The sequence below is a fragment of the Pseudorca crassidens genome, chromosome 13 (genome assembly GCF_039906515.1).
Source record: "Pseudorca crassidens isolate mPseCra1 chromosome 13, mPseCra1.hap1, whole genome shotgun sequence".
In the NCBI taxonomy this organism is placed as follows: domain Eukaryota; kingdom Metazoa; phylum Chordata; class Mammalia; order Artiodactyla; family Delphinidae; genus Pseudorca; species Pseudorca crassidens.
Genome location: NC_090308.1, coordinates 11,762,809 through 11,788,602, shown reverse-complemented (window position 1 = coordinate 11,788,602; position 25,794 = coordinate 11,762,809). Strand labels below are relative to the sequence as shown.

The 25,794-nt window shown below is 44.0% G+C and overlaps 1 protein-coding gene across 10 annotated transcripts in view; it reads left to right on the top strand.

Annotated features, from left to right (window-relative positions):
• Positions 1-25,794, top strand: part of TIAM2 (TIAM Rac1 associated GEF 2) — a 231,900-nt gene that overhangs the window by 163,429 nt on the left and 42,677 nt on the right. For 9 of the 10 annotated variants that reach the window (XM_067701695.1, XM_067701698.1, XM_067701694.1 and 6 more), the window contains 3 exons: positions 2,356-2,448; positions 3,003-3,266; positions 24,481-24,584. In XM_067701695.1, coding sequence (XP_067557796.1) covers positions 2,356-2,448; positions 3,003-3,266; positions 24,481-24,584 — 461 coding nt within the window. The remainder of the gene's footprint in view (positions 1-2,355; positions 2,449-3,002; positions 3,267-24,480; positions 24,585-25,794) is intronic. The other variant, XM_067701701.1, reaches the window with a different exon arrangement.

The window sequence follows — 25,794 nt, the reverse complement described above, 5'->3', positions numbered from 1 at the left end:
TTTCAATGTCAATATAAAGTATTTTTTTTACATTAAACCTTTTCTCCATTTCAACGTTAGATACATCGAATACGTTTTTCTAAACATTTTCCCCCACAAAGAGATAAGTTTTATTTTTTGACCAACTGTATTTAATATCTAGGTGCAGTATTAACTTGGGAGAAAACAAAACAAAAATCCATTAAAAATATGGAGAAAAGACTCCTCAGTGATGCAGGAGGCTGTGATTATAACTGAACAGTGGCAGTTTCCTAGGATTCTGGGCAAGAGTTTTCTTCTTCCTATTGAGAATTCTGAAACTATGAAATATTACTTATGCAAAGTTCAGCCATCTCACTTCTTTGACCTTCTTTCTAACTAGCAAATGCAAATTACAGACGGCATTTTTCAGTGCATTATTTGTTGTGAAGAAAACGTTTTGTTTTCCATTTAACATAGTATATCAATTTGTTCCTACTTATAGGGAAATAACCAAGACCGTGAAACTACCCTATTTACTGTTTCTTGGGAACTTTCAGACACCAAAGCTCAGTTCTGAACCTCAATAGCACAAATGTTTTCAGGGCAAGGTTTGATTCAGGAGGCCCTTCAGAGTCACATCTGTCCATTTCTCTTTCGTGCATACACCCCCGGACAAGCACAAATGCCTGTAATGCTGAGAACCACACCTAACAAGAGAGCGATTGCATCTCGGGCTTCTACTTTTGGTGCTGCAACAGGCAGAGATCATGATGTTGAGATCTTGAGGTGACTGGTTCTTGAAGGCTGAAAGTTTCAAAGAAAGTGCTATTTGTTTAACTCTATCAGTTCAGGATGCTGAGGCTAAGAGGTTCCACGTGACAGCGCCTTCAAGGAAGCAGCCATTCACCTGGTAGCATTTACTTCTTGCATTTCTGTCTGTCTGTGTTTAAACTTGGCTTTGAGCTCTTTATAGACTGTGTTCACGTCTTAAAGTTCCTTCCTATCTTTTGCCTTTTACCATAGGAACTTGATAATTATATAATGGTCAGTAAATATCTCCGTAGAAAGATTATTTCGTGTTAGATATATTGACATAATTATTTTGCTTAAAATGACTCAAGCTGATTAAATCCTAGTCATTGTAATATGTTAAGAGTTCCGTTTTATGATTTGTTCTTTTTGTACTTGATAAAATTGACATGTTCTTTGTTTCTTAATTTTACGTCATCTGTTTGACCCCAAGTGTTATGTTGGGTTTTCCTCTGAAGCCCACTGAGCATGTTGACTCTGTTTCTATTGGCCTTTACTCTACTCTCCACAGTCCCCATTGGTGAATCTTCTTTGCATTTGAATGACTGAAGGAAGATACTTGAAAAGATACTTTTTGGTGACCACAATCTTCTGGGCTCTGCCGGAGCACAGAGGAAACAGGGGACATGCCTTTCTTCCTATTGTCAAGGAACTCCCAGTGTTATGGGACCAAGACATGGAAATGTGTGTTCCCACCATGGAATCACAGTCAAGGGCATGGAGCACTGAGGGCGATGCATTCAGAGAAGGGCCGTCTCTCCTGGTTGCCTAGCCCCATATAGAGTTGTTTCTGAACAAATATTTTGTATTGAAGCGAACTTAATTTATTTTAATAAGACTATATTTTGTCTCAACTTTTTAAAAAAATTAAAAAACATTTAAATTGTGGTAAACTACCCATAACATAAAGTTTACCTTCATAACGATTGTTAAGAATGGTTAAAATGACAATTCAGTGACATTAAATACATTCATATTGTTGTGTCACCATTAACAGCACTTGTTTGCAGAACTGTTTTTGTCTTGCAAAACCGGGACTCTGTTAAACAATAACTTCCCGTTCCTTCTTCCCTCAGCACCTGGCAACCAACCTTCTGTTTTTTGTCTCTATAAATTTGACTGCTCTAGTCCCTCGTATAAGTGGAATCATACAGTATTTGTTCTTCTGCGGCTGGCTTACTTCATGTAGCATAATGTCCTCAAGGTTTGTGTTGTAGCGTGTGTCAGAATTTTCTTCCTTTTTCTGAGTGAAGATATTCCCTTGTATGTCTCTACCACGTTCTGTTTTTCCATTCCTCTGTCCATGGACAGTTGGGTTGCTTCCACCTTCTGGCTGTTGCGAATAATGCTGCTCTGAACATGGATACATTGTCTCAACTTTTGAACGAGGCTGTGCACTCATTTTTCTTATACCTTTAGATCTGACACATTCCCCTTTTTCTGCCCCTGCTAGATATCAAAATAGTTGTAATTTAGACTTTCTAAACATACCATACTTATGAGAATAGATGGTCAAGGAAGTACTGCCCATTGATTTAGTGTGATGAATTTAGACTCGTTTTCTCCTTTTATTTTCGTTCCTAGGCTTCGCAGTGACTGCGCAGGTGGACGGGCATCAGCACCTCAGCCGCATTTTTATAAGCGATGTTCTCCCGGGTGGCCCGGCATATGGGGAAGGTCCGTGAGGCTCACGGTGTCTCTGTTCTCTCTTAATTCTGTGCGGTGCAGTGCAGTCTGGCTACTGAAATTTTCTTATGATTTTGTCAGAAAACAGTTTCGCCTAGAATTTTAAAGAAAGTAGACTTAATAGTTGAATTGAAAACGCATCTCCATCTCCATCTCCATACACACCTATGTGTATATCTAGAGAGAGAATTTGTGTGTGTGGTTTTGAAAGAGAGAGAGAGAGTATACACACACACGGTACACATGCGTACGTACAGACAGATGGAGCCAGGCAGGCAGACAGACACAGGCTAATGTTATTTCCCAGGGCACTGAATATCGCATAGAGGAATAGTCAATTTGAGTGACTCTCAAACTATTTCTTCTAACACTAGTCTGAGAGAACTGAAATTTGTTACCAGTGGAATCCGAATACGACACATTTTGGCGCTTTCTTTTAAAGTGGCGACAGAGCAGTCCCTGAGAACGCTAGACGGTTTCATCTTAAACTATTTCTCTCAGTAATAGCTCTCTTTCTTCTTCCTCTGTGTCCCCTTTCTCCTCAGGGCTGAGAAAGGGCAATGAAATCATGACCTTAAACGGGGAAGCTGTGTCTGATCTTGACCTCAAGCAGATGGAGGCACTGTTTTCTGAGAAGAGTGTCGAGCTCACTCTGATCGCCAGGCTGCCGGACACAAAAGCAACTCTGTGTTCTTCCTGGTCAGACAGTGACCTGTTCTCAAGGGACCAGAAGGGTCTGCTGCCCCCTCCTAACCAGTCCCAACTCCTGGAGGAATTCCTGGATAACTTTAAAAAGGATACGGCAAATGGTAAGGTTTTGTTCTTTCTTCCTTCTTCACTGCTGGTATCACAGCTAATATTTGTAGGCTGTGATTTTGCTTGCAAACTGAGATTATTCAAGCTATTCAAAGAATGTTTTCTCCTTTCTTAGAAGAACACAGATGCCAACCAAGTAGATTTGATATAAAATTCCATGCATTTTAGTAATTATCTCTTTTAGTGAAAATAGAAAATAATGGTTTTGCACAAAATAACTTTCTTGAAAATTGCAGTCTTAAAAAAGAAATCACCCCTTTTACTTAGTATTGTAATTACTTTGTTACTGAAGGAGATGAAAGCCAGCATAAATGCCAAAGTTGATTTTTCTGTTCAGTTGAGTGTAAGGCAAAGGCATTGTGCAGTCATTTACTGGGTTCGAAGAAGGGTTGATGCAGTTCAGCTCTTTAACTCTTTTCTTGAGTACTGCTTCCTCAGTAAATTACGAACTTTTCACGTAGGTCATGAATTCTAAAATTTTGTAAAGGCCTAAAAATTGTATGCCAGCTTATGTTTCTGAAGGTGAGATTTCCATGGAAGGCAGTCATTTGAAGGTTTGAACTGCTGAGCTAATTATTCATGCATATTCCATAGTTTGTAGTCAGGTGAATTAGGGGCTCCAGCTCACACTGAAAACCTGTGGTTTCCTTCTGTACCCCTGGAGGGAGCTGGCCAGCCCCCATAGTAGACCAAGCGTGAGGTCTTATGTTACAAGCACACAAAGTAATTTTTATACTTAATTATAATGATAATAGATGTCCAATAGACATCTCTGCATGATTACCAAAAATGGATGGAAAACAAAAAGAGAAGCAGTTAGGATCAATTTAATTATAAAACAAGTTTATTAGGTCATTTTTGGAATTAAAAAATCAGATTGTTGGCTTCCCTGGTGGCGCAGTAGTAGAGAGTCCGCCTGCCGATGCAGGGGACACGGGTTCGTGCCCCGGTCCGGGAAGATCCCACATGCCGCGGAGCGGCTGGGCCCGTGAGCCATGGCCACTGAGCCTGCGCGTCCGGAGCCTGTGCGCCGCAGCGGGAGAGGCCACAACAGTGAGAGGCCCGCGTACCGCAAAAAAAAAAATAAATAAATAAAAATAAAAAAATCAGATAGTCAGATTTGTGATTCAATAAGGTACATACTACCTTTTCCTCCTGTCTTGAGGTTTCCCTCTAATTTAAAATGCCATTACGTTGACTATTGACATATAAAAGCGAGTGTCATAAAACCAAAATTATGATGGAACTAATTAATTACTTGGTTATATTAGGGTCATCATTCAGCCACCTGGGCTGCTCTTACAGGTCTGAGTATTCTACGTAAGACATCGTGTGACCATTTGCTGGATTCATTATTCTTGAGGGATACATTCACTGCCTGTTATACCTCCATGTAGTCTATCATAATAAGAAATCACTGCAGAATCAATAACACTTTTGGTGCTTGCAGGAATGAATTTCTATAGAAAGTAGCAGAAGAGGCAAATTTACCTTTTTTTTTTTTTCTTTTTCCTAAACAGTTAAGGATCAAGCAGGTCAGTTAATCTTGTTTTTCACTTTTATTTTTGTCAGGGAAACAGCATAAGAGGAGGGCCTGGATATGTTAGATGACTGCTAGAGTTCTTGTCCTAGGGACCCATTCTTGTGGGTTACAGTTTTGTAACTTACCTAGGAATACCCATGTCAGTGTGTACAGGTGGCTTAGCTTAGCCTGTGGCAGGGCTTTTCCGCCCTGGTCTGAACTGTGTATGCCAACAGGTGCCCGCACGGATGCAGTGCATACCTCTGCCCATCCTTCCCTGGATGGTTTATCACCACCCTGTCTTCCTGGTGAGACCGTGCTCTGTGGGCATGAAGCATCTTCTCCCCAGGGATTTACTGTCTACGCCCTCCACTGCTCCAGAGTAATGTGCTTGTGTTGGAAACAAAACAGCCACGATGGACTGCTTTCCCAAATGCTTGGCAAATATGGAATTGATTTCTTTTCTTTCTTTTTTTCTCTATCAATTTGTTGTTTTTTTTAAAAAAAACTGAAGTATAGGGGCTTCCCTGGTGGCGCAGTGGTTAAGAATCTGCCTGCCGATGCAGGGGACACGGGTTCGTGCCCCGGTCCGGGAAGATCCCACATGCCGCGGAGCGGCTGGGCCCGTGAGCCATGGCCACTGAGCCTGCGCATCCGGAGCCTGTGCTCCGCAACGGGAGAGGCCACAACAGTGAGAGGCCCGCGTACCGCAAACAAACCAAAAACAAACAAACAAAAACAACCCTGAAGTATAGTTTATTTATGATGTCGTGTTAAGTTCTGCCGTACAACGAAATGATTCAGTTATACATATATATACATTCTTTTTCATGTTCTTTTCCATTATGGTTTATTACAGGGTATTGAATTCAGTTCCCTGTGCTCTACAGCAAGACCTTGTTGCTTATCCGTTCTATATAGAATAGTTTGCCTCTGCTAACCCCAAACTCCCAGTCCGTCCCCCCCCCACCCCCCTGCCCCCTTTGTTTATTTTCTTTTTTGAAGTAGTTGTGTAGCTTGTGAAGGAAGTTAAACGCCTGTGAGTGAACATCTCAGAAGGAAGCCTGTCTGTTTTTAAGGTCGGGGACGTGTTGGGGGGATGGAGGGAAGAAGACAAGGGAGAGGAGAGAGCAAAGAGGGAAGCTCTCAGCTGAGCCTAACATCAGGATGGCACGAGAAGCCCATGTTCGTGGAAGTGGGGAAGGTGGATGGTTTGGTGACAGGCAGGCAGGCTTTGAGTCCCACCTGGGCTTGAGTCCGGGCCTGCCCTTCACAGTTTGTGTGACCCTGGGTGCAGCGCTCAGCCAGGGAGGAGTGGGCATCGCTGGATGACACCCCAGCTGCGCTGTCCCCTGCCAAGGCAGTTCTGGGGTGCACCCCACAGTTCTTCAGAGGCGCCTGTGGAGTTGATTCCTCTGGCACGTGGAACCTCGTTTCACACCTTCTATGGGCTTTCTGCCCTCTGGTCTCACTGGCCTCACTCCCTCGCTTGGGCTTCTTGGGATCACCTTCTAGAAACTTCTGTACCCACGACGTTGGCTCAGACTCTGCATCTGGGGGAGCCCGAATGAGGACACAGAGGCTTGATTCCTCACCTGGAAGATGAGGCTTCCGTCCCTGCCCCACGGGCCGCCGTGAGCTTGAGCTAGTCGGTGTCTGCTCGGGTCCAGCCCGGCTCCTGTGGGGCAGGAAACCTGAACACGGGAGTCTCCTCTCCCCTCCCCCCGTCCTGTGAGCTCACTGTCTCATTAAAGTTTACCTTGACTTGCTTTGGTGATGAATTAGGAAACAGTAGTCCCACTTTCATGCTAAAAAAAGGTTTTAAAATTACACAGATAAAAGAATTTAAGTGATTTTTGGAAGACAATTTTTCATACAACTTTGAATGATCCTTAGGAGTGGTCATTTCAGAGTCTGCCTTTCCCTAAATTTCATGTGCTCTCAGCCTTACCAAAGGCAGCCTGGTACTTGAAAAGAAGGAAGCTTTCCCTGTTTTATCTTCCCGAGAAGCTAATCCTTTGCCTGTTAATGAAAACCACACAGCTGGTGCTCTGGAAGGGAAGACCTGGTATTTTTGTTTGTTTGTTTGTTTTGAATAGAAACTGTAAGAACATCAGAAGGTGGAGGAAGAAGAAGCCCTCAGCAGCTGTTTTGGGTATATCAACTGTCTGGGCTGAATAGTCACTGAGCCCTATTGGGTGTTTAAAATATGCAAGACCGGAGGGTAAGCGACGTGAGTTTAGGACGTTTGGTCTACTTTTGGTTTTAGTCAGGTATCCAGAAATTCATGTTTGTTAGCCTTAGTGTCTTGATCAGGTTTGAGCTGGGGAAAACAAAACCAAAACCCCTCTTATTATATATAAGTGAATGAAAGAAATGGTGGGAATGGTGACAGGTCCCATGGAACTCCGGCAGGGATTGAGTTGCTGTTCAGGTTCCATGCGTTTCTGGAAAAGAAGCATCCTAGTGGTGTTTGAGACTCATGGATGTGTATAGTGTTTAAGGAAATGGTTGTCAGACTTCATAGTGCCTAAGACTCACCCGATGAGCTTGTGAAAATGCAAATTCCTGGGTCCTGCAATCAGAAAGCCCCCTTCAGGTGGTCTGGGGTAGTGCCAGCTCTGTCGTGGACCAGGGCTCGCTCACACTGTCAAGGCCAGCAGTCTGAAGGAGGTGGTCTGATCCTCAGCAGTAGGACCTACCCTTCCCTGAACGCTTCTGTGCCCAGCTCTTGAGAATTAAACAAGATAATGTGTGTAAAGTTCTCAGCAAGTGACAGCGATTATGCCCGTGTGTTGTTAATCTCTCAATCAGGGATCCCATGGCCCCAGCCCCACTACTGTCCTCAGTGCAATCAGGAGGCAGCACACAGTATTCTCAAATGAGCAGTTCCCCTCATTGGTTCTCAGCCCACCCTCAGGAGACAGCCCCATTCAGCGGATTGATACACTGAGAAGCAAAGAACTTGCACCAGTCAGCGGCTTTGCTGTGATATTCCCCTGACGCTGTGAGGAGTGGAATGGGCAGGGGTGCCCCGAGAAGTGATGGGTGTTCAGTACTAAGTTCTTTGTATCCTTAGAAATGAATGACCATTTGATTCCAGCCTGTAAGGGTTTGAATTTCTGTTCTAGTTCTCTATAGGAGAGAGAGAGAAGAAATGTCTAGAGGCTGTATTTGACGTGAGCAGAAATACCATCTGTAAAGACTTTTTATACAGAGAATTAGTTTTACCGCTGGAATTCCCCAGAGAAGCCAATGTTATTTTTGAGCCAACAAGGCCACTATTGAAGGCATCAGATGCGCCAGCCCTGTTGATATTGGGTTCCTGTTAATGCTGTTTTTGATTTACATGGAAAATCCCTTTTCCAGTGTATACCATCTTTTGAAAAATTCCAATAGCTGTTAAGAGAGTCTCATCGGGCATAGACTTCCCGAACAAAGCCTTTATGTAAACATTGAACTTGATGTGGCATTAATGTATCCTCCATCTATAAACAGCTGTTCATATGGCCTTGTTAGGATTGGGGTATACTTAACAGGAGACAAAAATAGAAAAGACCTATGTTCCTGCTTCCATTTAGCTAATGTCAGCCCAGCAAATGCTTCTTACTGGGTGATGAAGGTAATTGCAGCCTGAGGTTCTTTTTTAATTCCCCACCCGACTTTGAATCACTCTTCTTAAATTGCTGTGTGAGTAGTGTAGAGTCTTAGTCTCCCAGAAGCCACTTAGATGCAGATTTGCTCTTTGGAATGAATTGCTCCTGGGAATGTATGTGTCCGCTATACAGCTTTCACCAGGGGAAGAGTTATAGAGCCAGCTCTGATGTGGCGAACGCACTTATCTCCTGTTCATGAGCGTGAGGGCATTTCGGCTTCCACAGCCTGGGTTAGGATAGCTAAGAGCAATGAGCTCAGAAAATGCCCTGTTTGTATGTGAAACTGCTGTTACTGAGTCTCTCTGGCTGACACCCCGGATCCCCAGATGCCAAAACATGTTCAAGTTCTTAAAGATGGTTGGCGCATGTAAAAACTTTTTTAAAAATCTGGGCGGGAAATACTGATTTTACCAGGACACAGAGAACTTTGGTCTCAGAGTTCGTAGTTTCTTATGATGGTTCCTAAGGTAGTTTTCAGTTTCATCAGCAGAAGTGAGCAATGTGGTTTTCTGTTAGCAGTAACTATGCTCCTTGGGTGCTAATTCCCTTATAAAACTCAGTGTTGCTATTGGGGAGTTTGTTTTCCTCTTTCCCATATTCATTCATTTATTCACTTGTTTATTTAACAAATAAACAACTTTTTGCTAAATGTTGCAGGTATATAAAAATGAGCTAGATGTTATTTTTTGCCTTCAAGGAGCTTATAGTTGAGTAGGAAAAGTGAAAAACACTTGTAAATAATAATTCACGTTTGAAAAAAAAGCTTTTCAATGAAGAGAATTAGAGGTCCACCTCAGAGGTAGAATTCCCACTGATTTTTCTGTTTGTTTCCGCTGGGAGCAGAGGGGTCCCCAAAGAGAGGTGTGAGAATTGGAGAAAGGTTAGCATTTGATCTGAGCGTGTTAGATGGGCAGGTTGTAGATTGGAAGGTGTGTGGTGGAAGCGAGAGAGCATGTAACCTGTGACACAGGCCCAAAGCAGAGGTCACCTGGCTCTGTGTGAGTGGGAAATAACATTGGAAAGTCTGTTGGGGCCAGATTGTATCAAAACCCTGAATTCCTGGGGTTTTTAACAAGTGTATCATGGCAGGTAGCTGAAGAAACTAGTGAGTATTGCCTTACTTTCCCCTGCCTTAAAAACAACAACAACAGAGAATTTGTCTGGTCATTTAAGGAGCACTAAGTGTGGCTCGAAATCCTTGCAGGGTAGGTACTCCACCTTCCGCATACTGGCTTTATTATTCCACTGTTAGAGGTTCATTCCTTTGGCTCTCACAGTATTGTTATTTTTAATGATCAAAAGTCCCTTGTAAAATAAAGACTCAAATAACTGTTTTTTGGGGAAAGAATGAATATATGAATTACTGTCCGTGCTCTATAAAAACAACGTGCTCCTCAGCATTGTGATGCTGTGTCCACTAGCGGCATGGTCCTTGCAGGTCCCCTTTAGGACGTGGCTGGCCTCAGGCCAGGCCGGCTGGTGGTGAGCAGAGGCCCGTAGCACTGAGGATGAGGCAGTGTTGGAACTGAGGGAGAAGCTGGTGAATAAAATTTGCTGGCATTTTGAGTAAAACCAGTCCTGTATTCTCTGTCCTAACGTAACATGCAAATTCATCTTTCAGGTTAAAATCTACAGAATTCTCTGAAGAACAGAACGTGCGATTTCTGTTGGATATATCACTTTTAATAGCCATTTGAAAGTTGGGGTGCTTGGATCAAATATAGTCTCCTGTTCATGCAAAGTGAGCCAGAGCTCTATGAGGTAGTAGCTCTGTAAAACTGTTACCTATTGTTGGAAAGAGGAAACGTTACATAGCCTGTTACATAAAAGGAAAAAAAGGTCTGACTCTTCCTGTGGATGTTACAAGTACTGATTGACAAATGATGCTCGTTTGTTGGAAAGAGGAAATGTTACATAGCCTGCTACATAGAAGGGAAAAAAAAAAGGTCTGACTCTTCCTGTGGATGTTACAAGTACTGATTGCCAAATGATGCTTGTCTGCATTTCCATTTTTCGTTCCCCTTCTTTTGTAAATGAATTATGTTCCTGACTTTATTCCTTCCTATGAAGGAATTGAGACTCAGGAAGGACCAGGTATAGACATCTCCCTTTTAGCTCTCACTTCTAGAGACAGCTATATGTGGCTGTATCTTTAATTTTTTTGGATTGGTAATACATGGGCATGATATGAAATTCCAGCAGTATACAAGGTTAAACTGTGATAGGTAAGTCCCCCTAAGCTACGTAGTCAAGTGGTTAAGAGCACGGACGCCAGCCAGACACCCTGGGTGCGAGTCTTGGCTTCAGTCTCGCCCACTTACTAGCTGGGCGGCCTTGGTTGGGCAAGTCACGTACACGCTCTGTGCTGAGTTTTTGCAACTGTAAAGTAGTTTAGGATTTTGGATCATGGGATCAATGAACTAATACCTGGAAAGAACTAGACTGCGCCTGGCACATAGTAAAGGCCGTGTAAGTGCTAGTTAAACAAATAAAAGAGATAAATTTCTCCCATCCTGTCCTTGGCCACCCAGTTTCTCTCCCAGAGGGAATCTCTGTGCTTAGTTTCTTTCTCATCCTGGCCTGGAGACTCTTAAATGTTGGGGGAAATGGTGGGGTGATTTTTTCTTGGCTTTAACTGCATTACCTTCATCCATGGCTTGTGGTAGGCAGAATAATGGCTCCCCCAGGAATGTCTACATCCTAATCCCTGGAGCCTGTGAATATGGCAGAAGGAACTTACATGGCAAAAGGGACTTCAAAGATGTGATTAAATTAAGAACCTTGAGATGGGGAGATTATCTTGGATTACCTGGATGGGCCTAATCACAGGGTCTTTATAAGAGAGAGGCTGGAGAGTCAGAATCAGAGAAGATGTGATGACATAAGCAGAGATTGATGCAGGCCTGTGAACCAAGGAATGCAGGCAGCTTCTGGAAGCTGGAAAAGGCCTGGAAACATTATCTCCTGGAGACTCCACATGAAATGCAGCCCTGCTGACCGAGTTTAGTCTTCTGACTTCCAGAACCAGTAAGATAACAAATTTGTGTTTATGCGTCAAGCGCTGTGTTTGATGGCAAAGATACAAAAATAAAGAACCACAGTCCCCACTTTTGGGGTGGGCAGGCTCTGAGGGGTAGACATGTGAATAGACAGTAATCAGTCCACCATGATAATGGCTCTGATTCTGCAGTTGCTAAACTTGCTGGTCTCCAGATCCTTTACTGTAAAAAGTTATCAGGGACCCCAAAGAGCTTAGCTGTGTGGGACTCTAGAGAGCTTAGTTGTATTACTGTCTATCCGTATTTAGTATATTAGAAATGTAAACTGAGAAATTTTAAAAAGTCTATTAAAGTTTATTTTAACGTAACAACAGTGAATACACTTCATGTTCACACAATAAGCGTATTTCTAAAAATGAACTAGTTCTCCAAACCCAAATCATGTATATCAGTGAGAAGAGTGGTATTGTTTTACTTCTGTGCAAATTTCTTTAATGTGTGTCTTAATAGAAGACAGCTGGATTTTTACATCAGCTTCTGCATTCAGTCTGTTGCACTGCGTTGTTTTGGTGGAAGTGATTTGAAGAAAACTCAACCTCGCATAGATTTGTAGTCAGAAAAGGGAGGAGTATTTTAATAATCCTTTCAGATAGTTGCGGATATTCTCATTTAATATTACACCAAAGCTCAACAAGAGGTAGTTCCTTCCATGTTAGTTGCAATGTGGAATCTGCAACCTTCTTGGTGGACTTTCCTTACTTTGTCACATTAAGTCCATTGGCCTGTCTTGCACTTCGAATGGGTCTTTTACTCATGTATTATTTTATAACATGCAATGGTTATTTCCAAAATACTAGATCACTTGGTTATGCAGACCTTTCAAATATGGACATTTTATTATATAGCATTTAAAAATCACATTCATTAATATCACCTCCAATCTCACTGGAAAAGTCACCAAGTATTGGGAAGCTGTCAGACTCATGGTGGTGAACACAAGTTTTCCAGAATTCCAATTTTTGCTGGAAAGTTTGAATTATATCTACAAATATTGTCATTTTTTCCCCCTTGGAAATGAGAGGTTCGTTTTGCTCATTAAAAAAATATATATTTTCTGTCGTTGTTTTCTTGAGTAAAAATTGTGTTTTGTGAAAAAAAGCAGCTGGTTCAGCTTGCACCACCGTATAAGTGCTTTTTCTTGAAATAACCATTGCAGAAGAGCTGTTTGGCTACTTCCTAGATGTGTTCCCAAGGTCTGACGTTGACTCTGGGGAACACGCGGGATCATCCCGTGTATCTGAGCAGAGAAGTGACATGATCTGACTAGTGTTTCAAAAGCATCAGTGACTGTTGAGCATGAATGGACTGTAGGAGGCCAGGGTGGGACGGAGGCTTTTGCAGTGACCAGGCGAGAGGTGATGGTGGCTTTGTTCTCAGTGGTCACGGGGGAGGGGGAGCCAGCAGAACTTGCTCAGAGATGGCTGTGTGGTGTGAGGGAAGGAATGGAGGCCAAGGGGGACTCCCGGGTTCTGCCTGAGCAGTGGAAAGGATGCTCACATCTTGTCAGCAGTGAAGATGGGGAAGCTGCCTGTGGAGCGGTTTTGGCAGATGACCAGGAGTTCATTTTGGAACACCTTGTGTTAAGCCTCTATATCGATAGTGAATATCCCACCCGTTTCCAAATGGTTTTAATGGCTGATACTGAAAGCCATCCATAAAATCCCACAACTCATCAAAGGTAACCACATAAAGGGAAAAGGAGGAGATTTGAATGACAGCTTGCCGACCTTAAAGATTTCCACTCATAGCGTAAGGCAAACACATGTTTGTTTATAGGAGAAAACAATCAAGTTTGAAATTCAAGAGCTGCAAATTAATTCCCTTCATTTCAAACAATTCAGTTATGATTTTTGCAGCTTATAAATTTATTTCTGATCCTACAGGGCTCCGGTCTGATTCTCTTTTTATTAATTGTCCAATCCCATGCAAATCCCTTTTATCCTTTTTTTTTTTTTTTTTTTTTTTTTGCTTTTTGGCCACTAACCACCTTAACATGTTACGGGACAATGTGACAAAGTTCAAATTATCCAAGTTTGTTACTTGTTAGTAACTCTGGGAAAATTTATTTGCTAAGAGACATATGCAGTTGTCAGCAAAATTATTTTGTCTTCTGTGAGGAGCCCTGACCAGCTGCCCCAGGACGGGGGCAGATGCCGTGCCACGTGGAACAGTTTCTAGAATGTCCCTTCCTCCCCAGAGTTTCCCAACGGGCTTCTGAGGGAATCCGGAATTTCCAGTGAAGCACTTTGAAGCTTCTAAACAGAACATGCTATTGTCAACTTTTCTGCCTTTACCTTTTCCAACACTAATTATTTACTCCTAAATTGCTATTTGTGACTCTAATTCTGACTTTCATGTTTCAGTTGATGAAGGACCACCTCACCTTTCTGTGAGGTTTAGGCATCTTTGTTTAGTAGTATCTGCAAAATTATTTGAATGTTTACTGAATTTTGTCATTATTCTTTTATAAAAATGAGGGGAAAAGGGACCTGAAAAATGTTGATAAGAAGCCTTGGTTTCATAGCTTAATACCTATGACCCCGAAATGCCAGTCGTCAGGTGTGTTTGGGCTGGTGAGCCTGTAGCCCCCTTGGGGATGTTCTTTGCTCTTCAGCGGGTCATGTGCTTTCCCTGGGGAAGGAGGAGATTAAGATATGTGTCAGGTGTGTTTAAAAGCCGAGGTATAAATAGGAATATTATAATTTGTTTAGATCCCTGGGAATAGAAGTCTTCACAGAACGTATAAACTCCGTTTTCCTACTTTTAGGATTGTATTCTGTAAGCAGTAGGGGGGCTGCCTGCATGTCACCTTGGAGGGATCATGGGCCCTTCCTCCTCTGAGCTCTGAAAGCATTTTGTCTGTATACCTGATGTGGAAGTTAAGATTTATCGCCTTGCAGTGTCACTCTGTGTGCTTGTCGTAATTTACGTACTGTTTTCAAGAGACTGAAAATCCCTTGAAAAACAGGGCCTTTGAGGAACACACAAAGGTGTTTTGAATGCAGCAGCGAGCACGCTTCTTGGTGAATAGCAGGTGTTTCACTCAGCTGTCTGTTAAGTGAAAGGCAGGTGATAGGCGTGTCTAGCAGGGAAAGGCGGCGTCCCAAGTGTGGGTCCTGGGGGATAAAAAGCAACCTTGGAGTGTGCCTTGAAGCTTCCCAGATTTCTTTTTATAAATCTGGTCGCAAGGGAATTGTGCTGAGACTTCCTCAGAGCTGAAGGCTCTGCTCACTTGCCCACGTGCCTGAGGGGCTCTGGGATGGCCCCTGACATACACCCCGCTCCAAAGAGCCTGACTGCTCTGCGCCTTTAATGCGTTGCTTGGTGCCCGTGGGTTTGTTTTGACAGATAAACCAAAACCGCGGCTAAAAAAGAAGAGTAACATCTGTATCCCCGGTAAAAGTCAATGCTGATAGATGTGTTTTAAGTTTAATTTGGGGGTACTAATGTTTATAAAAGACAGTGGGTCTGGGACCTGGCTTCTAGCTCCAGGCCTCATGCTTGACCTTGGGCAGGTTATTCTAACTCCTCCTTTTCTAAATCCTCTTAAAATGAAGGATCGGATAAAAGAGTTTAACACTTTTTCTTTTTCGAAAATTCAGTTATTCAATATGATTAAAGCACCAAGTTAAACAACTATAGGAATGTGCATTTATTTTACACAAGTTTATGAAGTGAAAAAAGCAAAGTAATGGATCAAGCATTCCATTTGGTTTTGCAACATATCTCATTACCTCTTTAAATAGAATCAGGTCTTGACCGCTGGAGAGAAGGTGTTTGTTAAGGCTTCGTCATAATAACAGGCTGTCTCAAATATAAAGATCACCAGGAACCCTTAAAAGCATTAATCATCTGTTACATCACCCTATGGAGCAGAGACGTGTTATTATCATTTTACTTTCACAGCTGGGTAAATCAAGGCACAGAGACACATTAAGTTGCTAGTAACTTGGACAAGGTCATGGTCAATCGTAGATAGGGCGAGAACTGTATTTTCTTGTTTTTCCCTCCATGTAGGGGAACTGGATTTTAACCCCTTTTTTTTCCTTTTAAATATTCCTCTATTAACATACATAGAGTAAAACCCAATAATAATGTGTCCTGCAGTACAGCAAATTTAGATGTAACTGCATTGATAAGGGCCCTTGTCTTCTTATCTGGGTCCTTACCTGGGGACTGGGGGTGGCGATTAGGAGCTAACTGCCTTGTGGTCATTTGGGGCTTGCTAAGTGCAGGGAGAGGTCGATTGTTTAGTAATGGTTTTGCTCTCTTTATTCCTGCACCTTTATTTATTTAGATAATTCACACTGATTTTCGTTAACCCTGTAGTGACGCAGCTGTATATTTCGTGTGATTTGGTTCTTTGGAACCCACTTACGATGGAGTTCTGTTGTAACTCTAATTTCTCTCCTGTAATATCTGCACTGATATCTTGACCTTCTTTTTAAAAAGTTAAGTTTAATTCACACACCATAAGAGTCACCTCTAAGACTGTACAAATCAGTGGTTTTTAGTATGTTCACAAAGTTGTACAACCATGACCACTAATTCCAGAACATTTTCATCACTGCAAAAAAAAGAGAAGAAAAGAAGCCCGGGTGCCCTCAGCCGTCCGTCACTCCTTCTCCACTCCCCCCCTCAGCCCCCGACAGCCATGCATCTGCTTTCGGTTTCTGTGGATTTGCCTGTTCTGCTCTTTCATAGAAGTGGAATCGTACAATATGTAGCCTGTGTGTCTGCCTTCTTTTGTTTAGCGTGTTTTCTAGCTTTATCCATGTTGCTGCGTGACTCGGTACTTCATTCATTCATCCATTTTATGGCTGAATACTGTTCTTTTTTTACTTTAATCCCACAGAACAGTAGCACTTCCTGAAAGGAGGTGGTCCTCAGGTTTCCTTTTTTCTTACAGCACATCCCCCAATAGAAACTTGCGAGTAATGAGTTTTTAGGGTTCTTCTCAGGGTCTCTATTTTGATTTTAATGTTTTAATTTTATTATTATTATTTTTTCCTTCTTTGCCGCACCGCGCAGCATGTGGGATCTTAGTTCCCCAACCAGGGATCGAAGCCAGCCATGCCCCCCTGCAATGGAAGCGCGGAGTCTTAACCGCTCGACCACCAGGGAAGTCCCTCAGGGTCTTTAAATAGAATTCCAACTAGGTAGTTTGTAAGGGTTTTGAACTTAAATTCTTCTTTATCAAAGTTCTTTAAGTGTCAGAACTACAGTGGTGTCTGTTACATGCCCCTGAGTATAACTGTGACAGCTGCGTGGTCCTCCCAGCTCTGCAGGGACCAGTTTCTGGTGGAAACGAAACTCTGGCTGAAGATCCTGTTGCCTCTGACTTTGTACTTTCCATCAGGGACCCGGATAAGTTACCACGGGAGGACCCCTGCACAGCCATAGCCTCCTGGAGCCCGAGAGCATGGGTGCACCTACATTCCCCCCTCCTCTTCCAGGAAGGCCTTTCCCTCCCCCATGTTACAATGAGCGTGGAGGTGGCCTGCAGCACGTTCCCACCACGGAAACACCCGCCATGTTCCTGTTCCTCTAAGTGTTCTTTCAGGTGCCGAGGATATTTACTGCAAGATAATTGAATCAAATCATGGCAGCCTGCTATTAAGAAACATTTACCACCAGTATTTACTTCTCTCTTTTATCGCCAGAGACCTTGCATTGTCAAGAACAGTACCAATTGGAATGTGACCTCAGGTCAAGTGCACTTGGAAGATTTATGAAATTACATTTTTTTCTGGCATGACATTTATGTTATGATAGAATTTATTTCTTTGCAAGCATACTGCTGCCTTGAATTTCCTTGACAAAAGAATAATAACAATAAAGAATTGTAGAGTCCCAGATACCTTCTGAAAAGTAGATCAATTTCTATCTACATCAGAAGAACATAAAGTAATGGTGATCTGTTCGTTAATGGTACAGGTTAGACTTGACTAGCCTTTGAGTGTGGTCAACAAATACGGTTATCTTTTTCTCTCGTTGAGTAGTCCTTCTGTTATTTCGTTTAAATGGTTTGATTTTCATTCTCTTTCCCTGACCGATGATGATTGATATTTGCTTGGATGACAGAGCACAGCAAATGTCACTAATGAAAGACGTCACACACCATTGCATCTTTAAGTAAAAGCATGAGTAAAATTTAGGGACATCTGAGTTAATTAAGAATAACCAATGCTATACAAAGTTTGCAAATTGATATTTAAAAGTTGAGAGATTTTTGAGCTTTTCTGTGCAAATGAACTCAATGCTCAATGTGCTCTTGACACCAAGATAAACTATGTCAAAAGCATTAATACAGAACTTATATAGTGTGTGAAGCTTGGAGAACTGAAAAACAATTGTAATTTTGTATTTACAAAATGCTATATCCTTCTACTGGCAGCCCTGATTTACCAAAATCTTTACCTTTTCTTAAAATTACACTCACACTTTTTTAAGTAACACAGATACATCAGATGAAGGAATTGAATTGGATACTTTCTAAGATTCTTTTCAGATGTAAAATTCATTGATTCTTTACAAGCTGTTCATTTATGGAATTACATAGTAGAGATTCTGAGAAATTGAATAGAGAAATTGAACAAATCAAGTAGATTAAGAACATAATTCACACACACTGTGTATGTGATGAGATTGGGCCCATTCTGGGTGGTACGGCTGTAGATCAAACCGTGAATATAAGTACAGCTGGCGCTCTGTATGTGCAGGTTCTGCATCCTCGGAGTTAATCAACAGTGGATGGAAAACACTATTCTGTGCTGTAAAGGACTCGAGCATCCTCAGATGTGGTTTCCCTGCGGGTCCTAGAACCAGTCCTCCTCGGATACTGAGGGATGACTGCAGATGTAAAACTGACTGCAGATGTAAAAAAAGTGTCAAGGATGTACACCTTTGATGCCACAGGGCGTTATGTGGTTGAAAACTTAAATCATTTATTATTTACTTGTAACTTCTTTGATATTATTTTTTACATTTTTTTTCAGTCGTCTTCATAGAAGATTATCGTTCTGTAGTTTTCACCTCAGAGGGGGTCTGAGGGCTGATGATTCATCAGATAAAACATTTTTGATCCCAAGATGAGAGTCCCAGTTAAATATGCTACATTATTTATTGAAATGCTGTCTTTTAAATTGCTCTGGTGAGTGTATTTCCTTTTCTCAGGAAGCGAGGGCGCTAATATTCCATTTGCCCCTGCTCTGGGCTGTGTGCTTTTTGGTGCATTCGGTGTCCTCTGATGTCACTGACCCTCCCAGAGGCGAAGTTGAAGTCCTCGCCGTGGAGAGGGGCAGAGACAGTTCTCAGCAGCCGAGGCACTGCCCACCAGTGACGTTTTGGAGGTTTATGGGTCTGGATTTTGGTTTTCATAACGAATTGGGGGAAGGCGGCACTTAGTGTTTGGGGCCGTGGTGCTGGCTGTCCTGCGTGTTTAAGTCAGTCCCTCACACTGCAGACCTGTTCTCCTGGACATTCATGTAAGTGAAAACCGTGGTGTAATTACTTGAGCCACGAACCAGCTCCGTTTTACAAGTGAACACAAATTATTTTTTCCCCTCAGCTGTAGGGTACTTTGAATTTTATAGGACTGCATCAACCCAATAAATCAATGGCAGTTTGACCTTTGTTTTGTTCAGAACTTTGTCAAATGTCTTTGCCCGTTTGGAAAATCATGTCGCCCCGTAGGTGTGATGGCAGCACCCAGTAGGCATTTATATCTCCACCAAGACACCCCGGCCTGGGTCTGTGATGAAGCTGAGATATTCCCCGTGATTCTCTGTGGGACAGGCTTTGCACAGCTTCATCACTTTAAGGCCAACTGGCCCGAGACAGGGGAACGCAGTCAGACTCACACGTTGCATCAGACCGAAACTTTCTGGACCACCCAGTTCTAGGAACTGACCTGGGGACTTTCCACCCAGCCCAGCCTTCCCGCCTTTCGAGGGGCGGGACTAACAGTCCCAAGACTGATGCAACCGGCACCAGATATTGCTACGATACCCGAAAAGACCGCCAAATAAGGAATACCCTGCGCCCTCCTGGATTCACCACACCCCTTTCCCTTCTTCCCCTATAAATTCTGCCCAAACCCTCGCCCGGGCGCGGCTTCTCTGGCCCCTTTCTCTCGGACCAGTGAACCTCGCCCGGGAGCGTCCCCAAATAAAGCTTGTTTAAGCTCTCCTCCGTTCCTGGGTGCCGTTCCTTACAGTCACGGTTTCTAGAGTGTTTGTACCCTAGCATTTACATACTGAAATACATATTTTTTTAAAAATTGTTACTTTCCATTTATTTTTCTCCTTGTGTTACTATTAAGGCATACATTATTTTTTTGTGAAATTATGTGTGGAGATAGATTACGTTAAGAAAGAATTTTATTTCAGGATAGTAAAAGTATATATTATCAAAGGGGGGCTTTGGAGCTTATAGTATTGAGAATCAGTGTACAATATGCTTTGAAGCACAAAAAGTGTAGTTTCAAAGTAATTCCTGTGTTCATTGCCTGTCCTTTCAGTCTCCTTCAAATGAGTCCTCAGCCCACAAACTGAAGCAGAGCTTTTCCTGACGCTGTGACTACCATCATTTATTGCTCGAAAAAGTCTTACTGTATTAAATAGGGGGAAACAAACGCTCTCCTCTCATGTTAGTTTCTTGTTTTTGGCCTCGGGATTGATATCTTCTCGAGATTTTAACTCAGTTCCTCTTACAGTTGCTGTTCCTGAGAACACAGTGGCATGCTCAGACTTCTCGCCTTTCTGGGAACCAGCTGTCTGGCTGCCGCCCGGGGAAGAGCACATTGCCCGCCCTCCTGCAGCTAGAGGCTGCCTGGTGTCTCTGGGCGCTGCTGGCGGCCACCTGGGTGGGTGTCGGGGCCTGGGGAGGACTTGTTGCTTCTGCCCTTGCTGCCTGGTTGAGTAAGGAGGAAGCAGCCAGCAAGACGGGGTGATGGGATGGCATCAGCCAGATGAGCCCAACATCCTAGCTGCCTGCTGAGCAGAGAGGTTCCTGAAGAGTAGCAGCAGGTGGGAGATTGGCAGGGACGCCACCAAACCCTCTTCCCGACCCCCAGTGACACCTGTTTCCTGAAAGTCCCCTTTGCACACATCAGACTTAGCACCCAGATAGCCTGCTGCTGCTTACAGGCCTGGGGGAGATAAATGGCAAAGCCCACACTCCTGCATATTAACTGTGCTAAACTGGATTTGGAAGTGACGTAAATGCAGACTTTGAATTCACGTTGTGAGCTGTATGGGCGAAGCAACCTTAACTTTAGCATTTATCCTAACGTTTCCATTTTTACGTTGATACCCAGGATGTTACTTGAACACATGTTTTGACCTTTAATTATGAAGGGTTTGGGGTTGCCAGTTACTTGGCCGACTGTGATACCTGTGGGGTCTGTACTGATGCCCAGAACAGGAAGACACTGAGTGACCAGGGCGTATCTCACCTGAAGCCCCGTGTTTCCCTTGTTGTCTGTGGGGAACTGTAGGGTGTGCAGGAGAGTGGGGGGCAGTCACCTTCTGGGATAGCCTGTCCAGTGTGTCGTCGCTCTCCAAAAGTGTTTGTTTTAAAGGAGAAAGATGTCTGAGGCTGGTCTCATGTACGGCATCTGACACAGGACCTGGTACCCTGTGGGTATGCAGTGCTCAGCCCCCATCCGACCAGGGGATAAATAAATGGACCGAGTGGTCCACACAGAGGAACAGAGCCTGTGACGTGGAAAGTCACGGCTCTGCTCACTCACGGCTGAGTAGCAGCTCATGTCAGCAGAGTTAGATGCTACATGTTTCAGATTGCTAGTCCTCCCCCCAAAGTGTTAATTTCCACAAGAAATGAGAGGAGAAAGACAAAAGAGTGTATTTACCAGTTATAAATAGATGACTTGGCTTTGTAATTTTGTTATTTTTCATTATTTACAATCACATTGGCTAAAGACTCTTCCGGAGTGCGTCTGACCATCTGTCCTGCGGCAGCTGAGCCCAGGGTGGGCAGTGTTACGGCCCTGGTAACACATGCCCCGTGTTCCCTGGTAGGGATCCCGTGCCCCAACATGTGTCCAGTGAACAGGGCCACACGGAGGCTCTCCCAAGGTGGGAAGGCAGTTTTGGGCTGGGAGGGGAAGGATGGCGCTTCCCTAGCAGCTGGCGCTCAGGATGTGGGCAGAGTGTAAGTGGGGCTATGCCTAGGCATTTGGCATCCAGGACAGGATGTCAGCGCGGTGCCTGTTGAAAAGAGCTTTGTAAATAAGGATTCGAATTTTACCGGCCTCCACTTTTCTTCTATTCTTCCAGAACCTCCTTTGTTCTCATTTCTCCTCTAGAAAGAACGTGAAGGGCACACTGCTTTTTACAGACAGGGATGCAGGTCCAGTTGAAACGTGAGGCTCCTGGACCCAGGTCCGCAGTGGTGGATGCTGTCAAGCTAGGCTTCCTCGTGCTTTGCCGTCTCCAGGACAGCGTGGGCGCCCTGCTGGTGGGGTTGGAAGGGGAATCAGTCACCCCCAAGGCTCTGTCGATGCCCAGCTGCCTGTCAACCTCTTGAAATTTGGGTGGCGGAACAGCTCGAGACGTCCTATCTGCAGACCTGCCTTCTCAGGGGTCCCCGGGGCCAGCCTCGGTGGGAGCTGGGTCCTGTGATCCTTCCTGTCCAAGCCCTGCCTCAGAGAGGACCCATGCCACACCAAGGGCCCCCCTGAAGTTAAGGGACTGCAGAGGTGGCTGCAGAGCCTCACCGATTCATAGTAAAGCCTTTGGTCCTGGGGTGAGCAGGATTTTGAGAGGAAGGGCATGGCATGTTCTGCTAGCGGGAAAACACTTTGCCTTTGTAAGAGGTGAAAGGTGGTTCTGGGAATTTCCAGCGTTTAAGGAAGTTCCAAAGTTGTGTGAATATATTGAAGCGATGACTCAGAATTCACTTCCGCTTTTGACATCAGCCATGTTATTTTCTCCAGCATATCCATCTGGCGCCTCCGGGCTCCAAGGCTCCTTGTGGCCGTGCCGGCTCTGAGATCTTCAGGGGACTTGAGGTCGCTTTCATCTTTGTATCCCCAGAACGTAGTACATACCTGACACAGAGCAGGCGCTGTAGAAATCATCATCACGACTAAATGCATGGACTGTGTGTTGTATTTTCCTGTACTTAATACAGCTCTTTGGAAATATTGGAGCTTTTTATTTATAAGGTAAAGGCAGCAGTAATGCAGATCTGACTCTGTTGCCTAGGTAATGTATTTTTACATTGCGTGGCGTCGGTGGCATCGCTCTTTCTTGATTTCTTTGTGCTTCTCTGGCTGTTGCTTCTCTCTAAAGAGACAGGTACCTCCTGTCCTGCACACTGTGCCTTAGCAGCTCCAGGGCTCTCTCCCTGGGCCTCTTGTTGTCCCATTCTGCACATGCTCCCTGGAGGCACCATCCATCCCTGTGGCTTCACTGCCAAGTATATGATGAGGGCTCCAAAGCCACATCCCTGTGCAGACCTTTCTTGCACTACTGGACTTGGGGGTGTGTTGCACTGGGTGGCCCACATGCATCTCAAGATCAGCTTTGCCAAAGCTGAGCTTGTGACTTCCACTCCCAGCCCGTACTCTCCCCATCTACCCAGTCACCTAAGACATAAAAGCCTTCCCACCTCCCTTGTCTGTATCTCCTTATGTGAAATAGACGGCGTGGTCCTTTTCTGGGCAGGGTTAGGGTGTTAGAAGAAGTAAAAGGAAGAAGAAATTGGAGCTCCAGAACTCTGTAGACCATTATGACATTTTCTTGAGGTCTCCTCTTGTGTAGTGATTGGTGGTATCAGCCTGGATCATGGACCAGCATTTCTGTCCATGAGTTCCAACAACCTCCTAGGGCTCCCATAGCTTCTAAAGGTCTCCTGGAGACCACTGTCCTTGCCTCCATCATGCTGGATGGTTTGCCAATGTCTATCCATGCCTTTTCTGCCTAGATCAACTCAGACAGGTATGAGATTGATGACTTCTTTTTGTGGCTGACAGAGATCAGAAACCATCTGGTTTCACCTAGTTGAGAGGATAGTCTACCAAATACAAAAATTAGAATGAAAATCTGTGTAATATATATATATATTTTTTGGCGGTAAACGGGCCCCTCACTGCTGTGGCCTCTTCCATTGCGGAGCACAGGCTCTGGACGCGCAGGCCCAGCGGCCATGGCTCACAGGCCCAGCCGCTCCGCGGCATGTGGGATTCTCCCGGACCGGGGCACGAACCTACATCCCCTGCATCGGCAGGCGGACCCTCAACCACTGCGCCACCAGGGAAGCCCTGTGTAATATTTTGATAGAGGCTGGTCTTTCCATCTTTCTTGAATTTACCGTTGAGGATGGCATATGTGTATAAGTGTAGGTTGGAAAGGCACATGCTCTGCTCACCTTTTATATTGTTTCTTAACCCTTACTCTGGAAGTTAACAAAGGTTTACTGTTCTTCTTGGGACTTTCAATTTAGTATGTGGTCGATGCCAGAAAAAGAAGAATTATGCTCGCAAATGAGCAATTTGTGGACTGTAGTAAGAATCTGTGGTGTTGCATCATTGGTTTACCCAGATATCCCTGGTGATTTTGCCCTCACTTAGCCAAAAATAAAGGAGGGAAAGTACCAACACTGTATAATAGTGTACTTAGTGAAGTTTGCACAGCAGTGACAAGAGTGGCCAGGCATTTAAGTCAGTGTTTTGATTGGTCATTGGCCTCCTTTGACCAAAACAGGCAAAACAGATGCAAAACAGGCAGATGCAGTGCTTCTTCACTTAGCCAGAGCCCGGATCTGTTTTAGAAGACCAGCTATGCATATGGTAGCGTCAGTATCACTACGGACAATGGTGTCCTGCCTTCTAGGGTGTTAGTTAACTTTTTTCTTGCCTCTCTTTCTCTGAGCCTCTAAGTCATTCACTACTATTCTTTGCAGATGGCCAAACTCGCCTATGTTTTTGTCACTTTTCATGCAGATTTCAGCAATGTCCCTGACATCACAACTGGCCTGAAAAGGAGTCAGACTGATGGCACGCTGGACCAGGTTTCCCACAGGGAGAAGAAGGAGCAGACCTTCAGGGTAAGATGCTGCCCCAGATCCCAAACAAGGGCCTGGCAGGCAAGTGTTGATTCCCACCTGCACCTGAGGTGGGGAGAAAAAGATGGAGTTCTCCTATCCCTAGGTACAACAGTCAATACAAACATTTTTTTTTTTTCTTTAAAGAAAATAGTTTCCTTCTTTATTTGAAGTGAAGTACTAGTAGGAATCCTTGACCCTGGCCCAACCTCTTGCCTGCCCTGTGGCATGCCACCTGAGAGTACTGCAAACGTGGTCCTTTGTACACTAGGATGGTTTGACAAGGAAAATCTAAGCTCAGGTGTTCTGAGGGTCACATAAAATTACTGTTGTATTCATTTACTACATTTATTTTTGGCTGAAGAGAAACTATTTTTGGAATGTTGTCATTTTGTTATAAAATATATAAAACATAAACTTCGCCATTTTCACCACTTTCAAGTGTGTGCTTCATGGCATTAACATTCACAGTATTGTGCAAACCATTACCACTATCCATTTCCAGAACGTTTTCATCCTGCCAAATAGAAACTCAGTACCCGTTAGACAATAACCACCCATGCATCCCACCCCCTAGTCCCCTGGAAGCCTCTGTTATACTTTCTGTCTCATTGCCTGTTCTGGTTATGTCATGTGAGTGTGATCGTATAATATTTGTCCTTTTGTTTCTGCATAATGTTTTCAAGGTTCATCCATGTGGTAGCATGTATCAAAACTTTACTCCTTTTATGGCTGAATGATATTCCATTGTGTATACACACACACACACACACACACACTACATTTTGTTTATCCATTCATCTATTGATGGACACGTGGGTTGTTTCCACCGTTTGGCTGTTGTGAGTAATGCTGCAGTGACATTGGCATACAAATATCTGTTTAAAACCTCGTTTTCACTTCTTCTGGGTGTGCCACTCAGAGTGGAATTGCTGAGTCATGTGGTAATTCTATGTTTAGCTTTTTTGAGGAACAGCCCAACTGGCTTGCACAGCCAGCGCTGCGCCGTTTTACGTTCCACCAGCAGTGCACGAGGGTTCCAGTTTTTTTTTTTTTTTTTGCGGTATGCTGTTGTGGCCTCTCCCGTTGCGGAGTACAGGCTCCGGACGCGCAGGCTCAGCGGCCATGGCTCACGGGCCCAGCCGCTCCGCGGCATGTGGGATCCTCCCGGACCGGGGCACGAACCCGTGTCTCCTGCATCGGCAGGCGGACT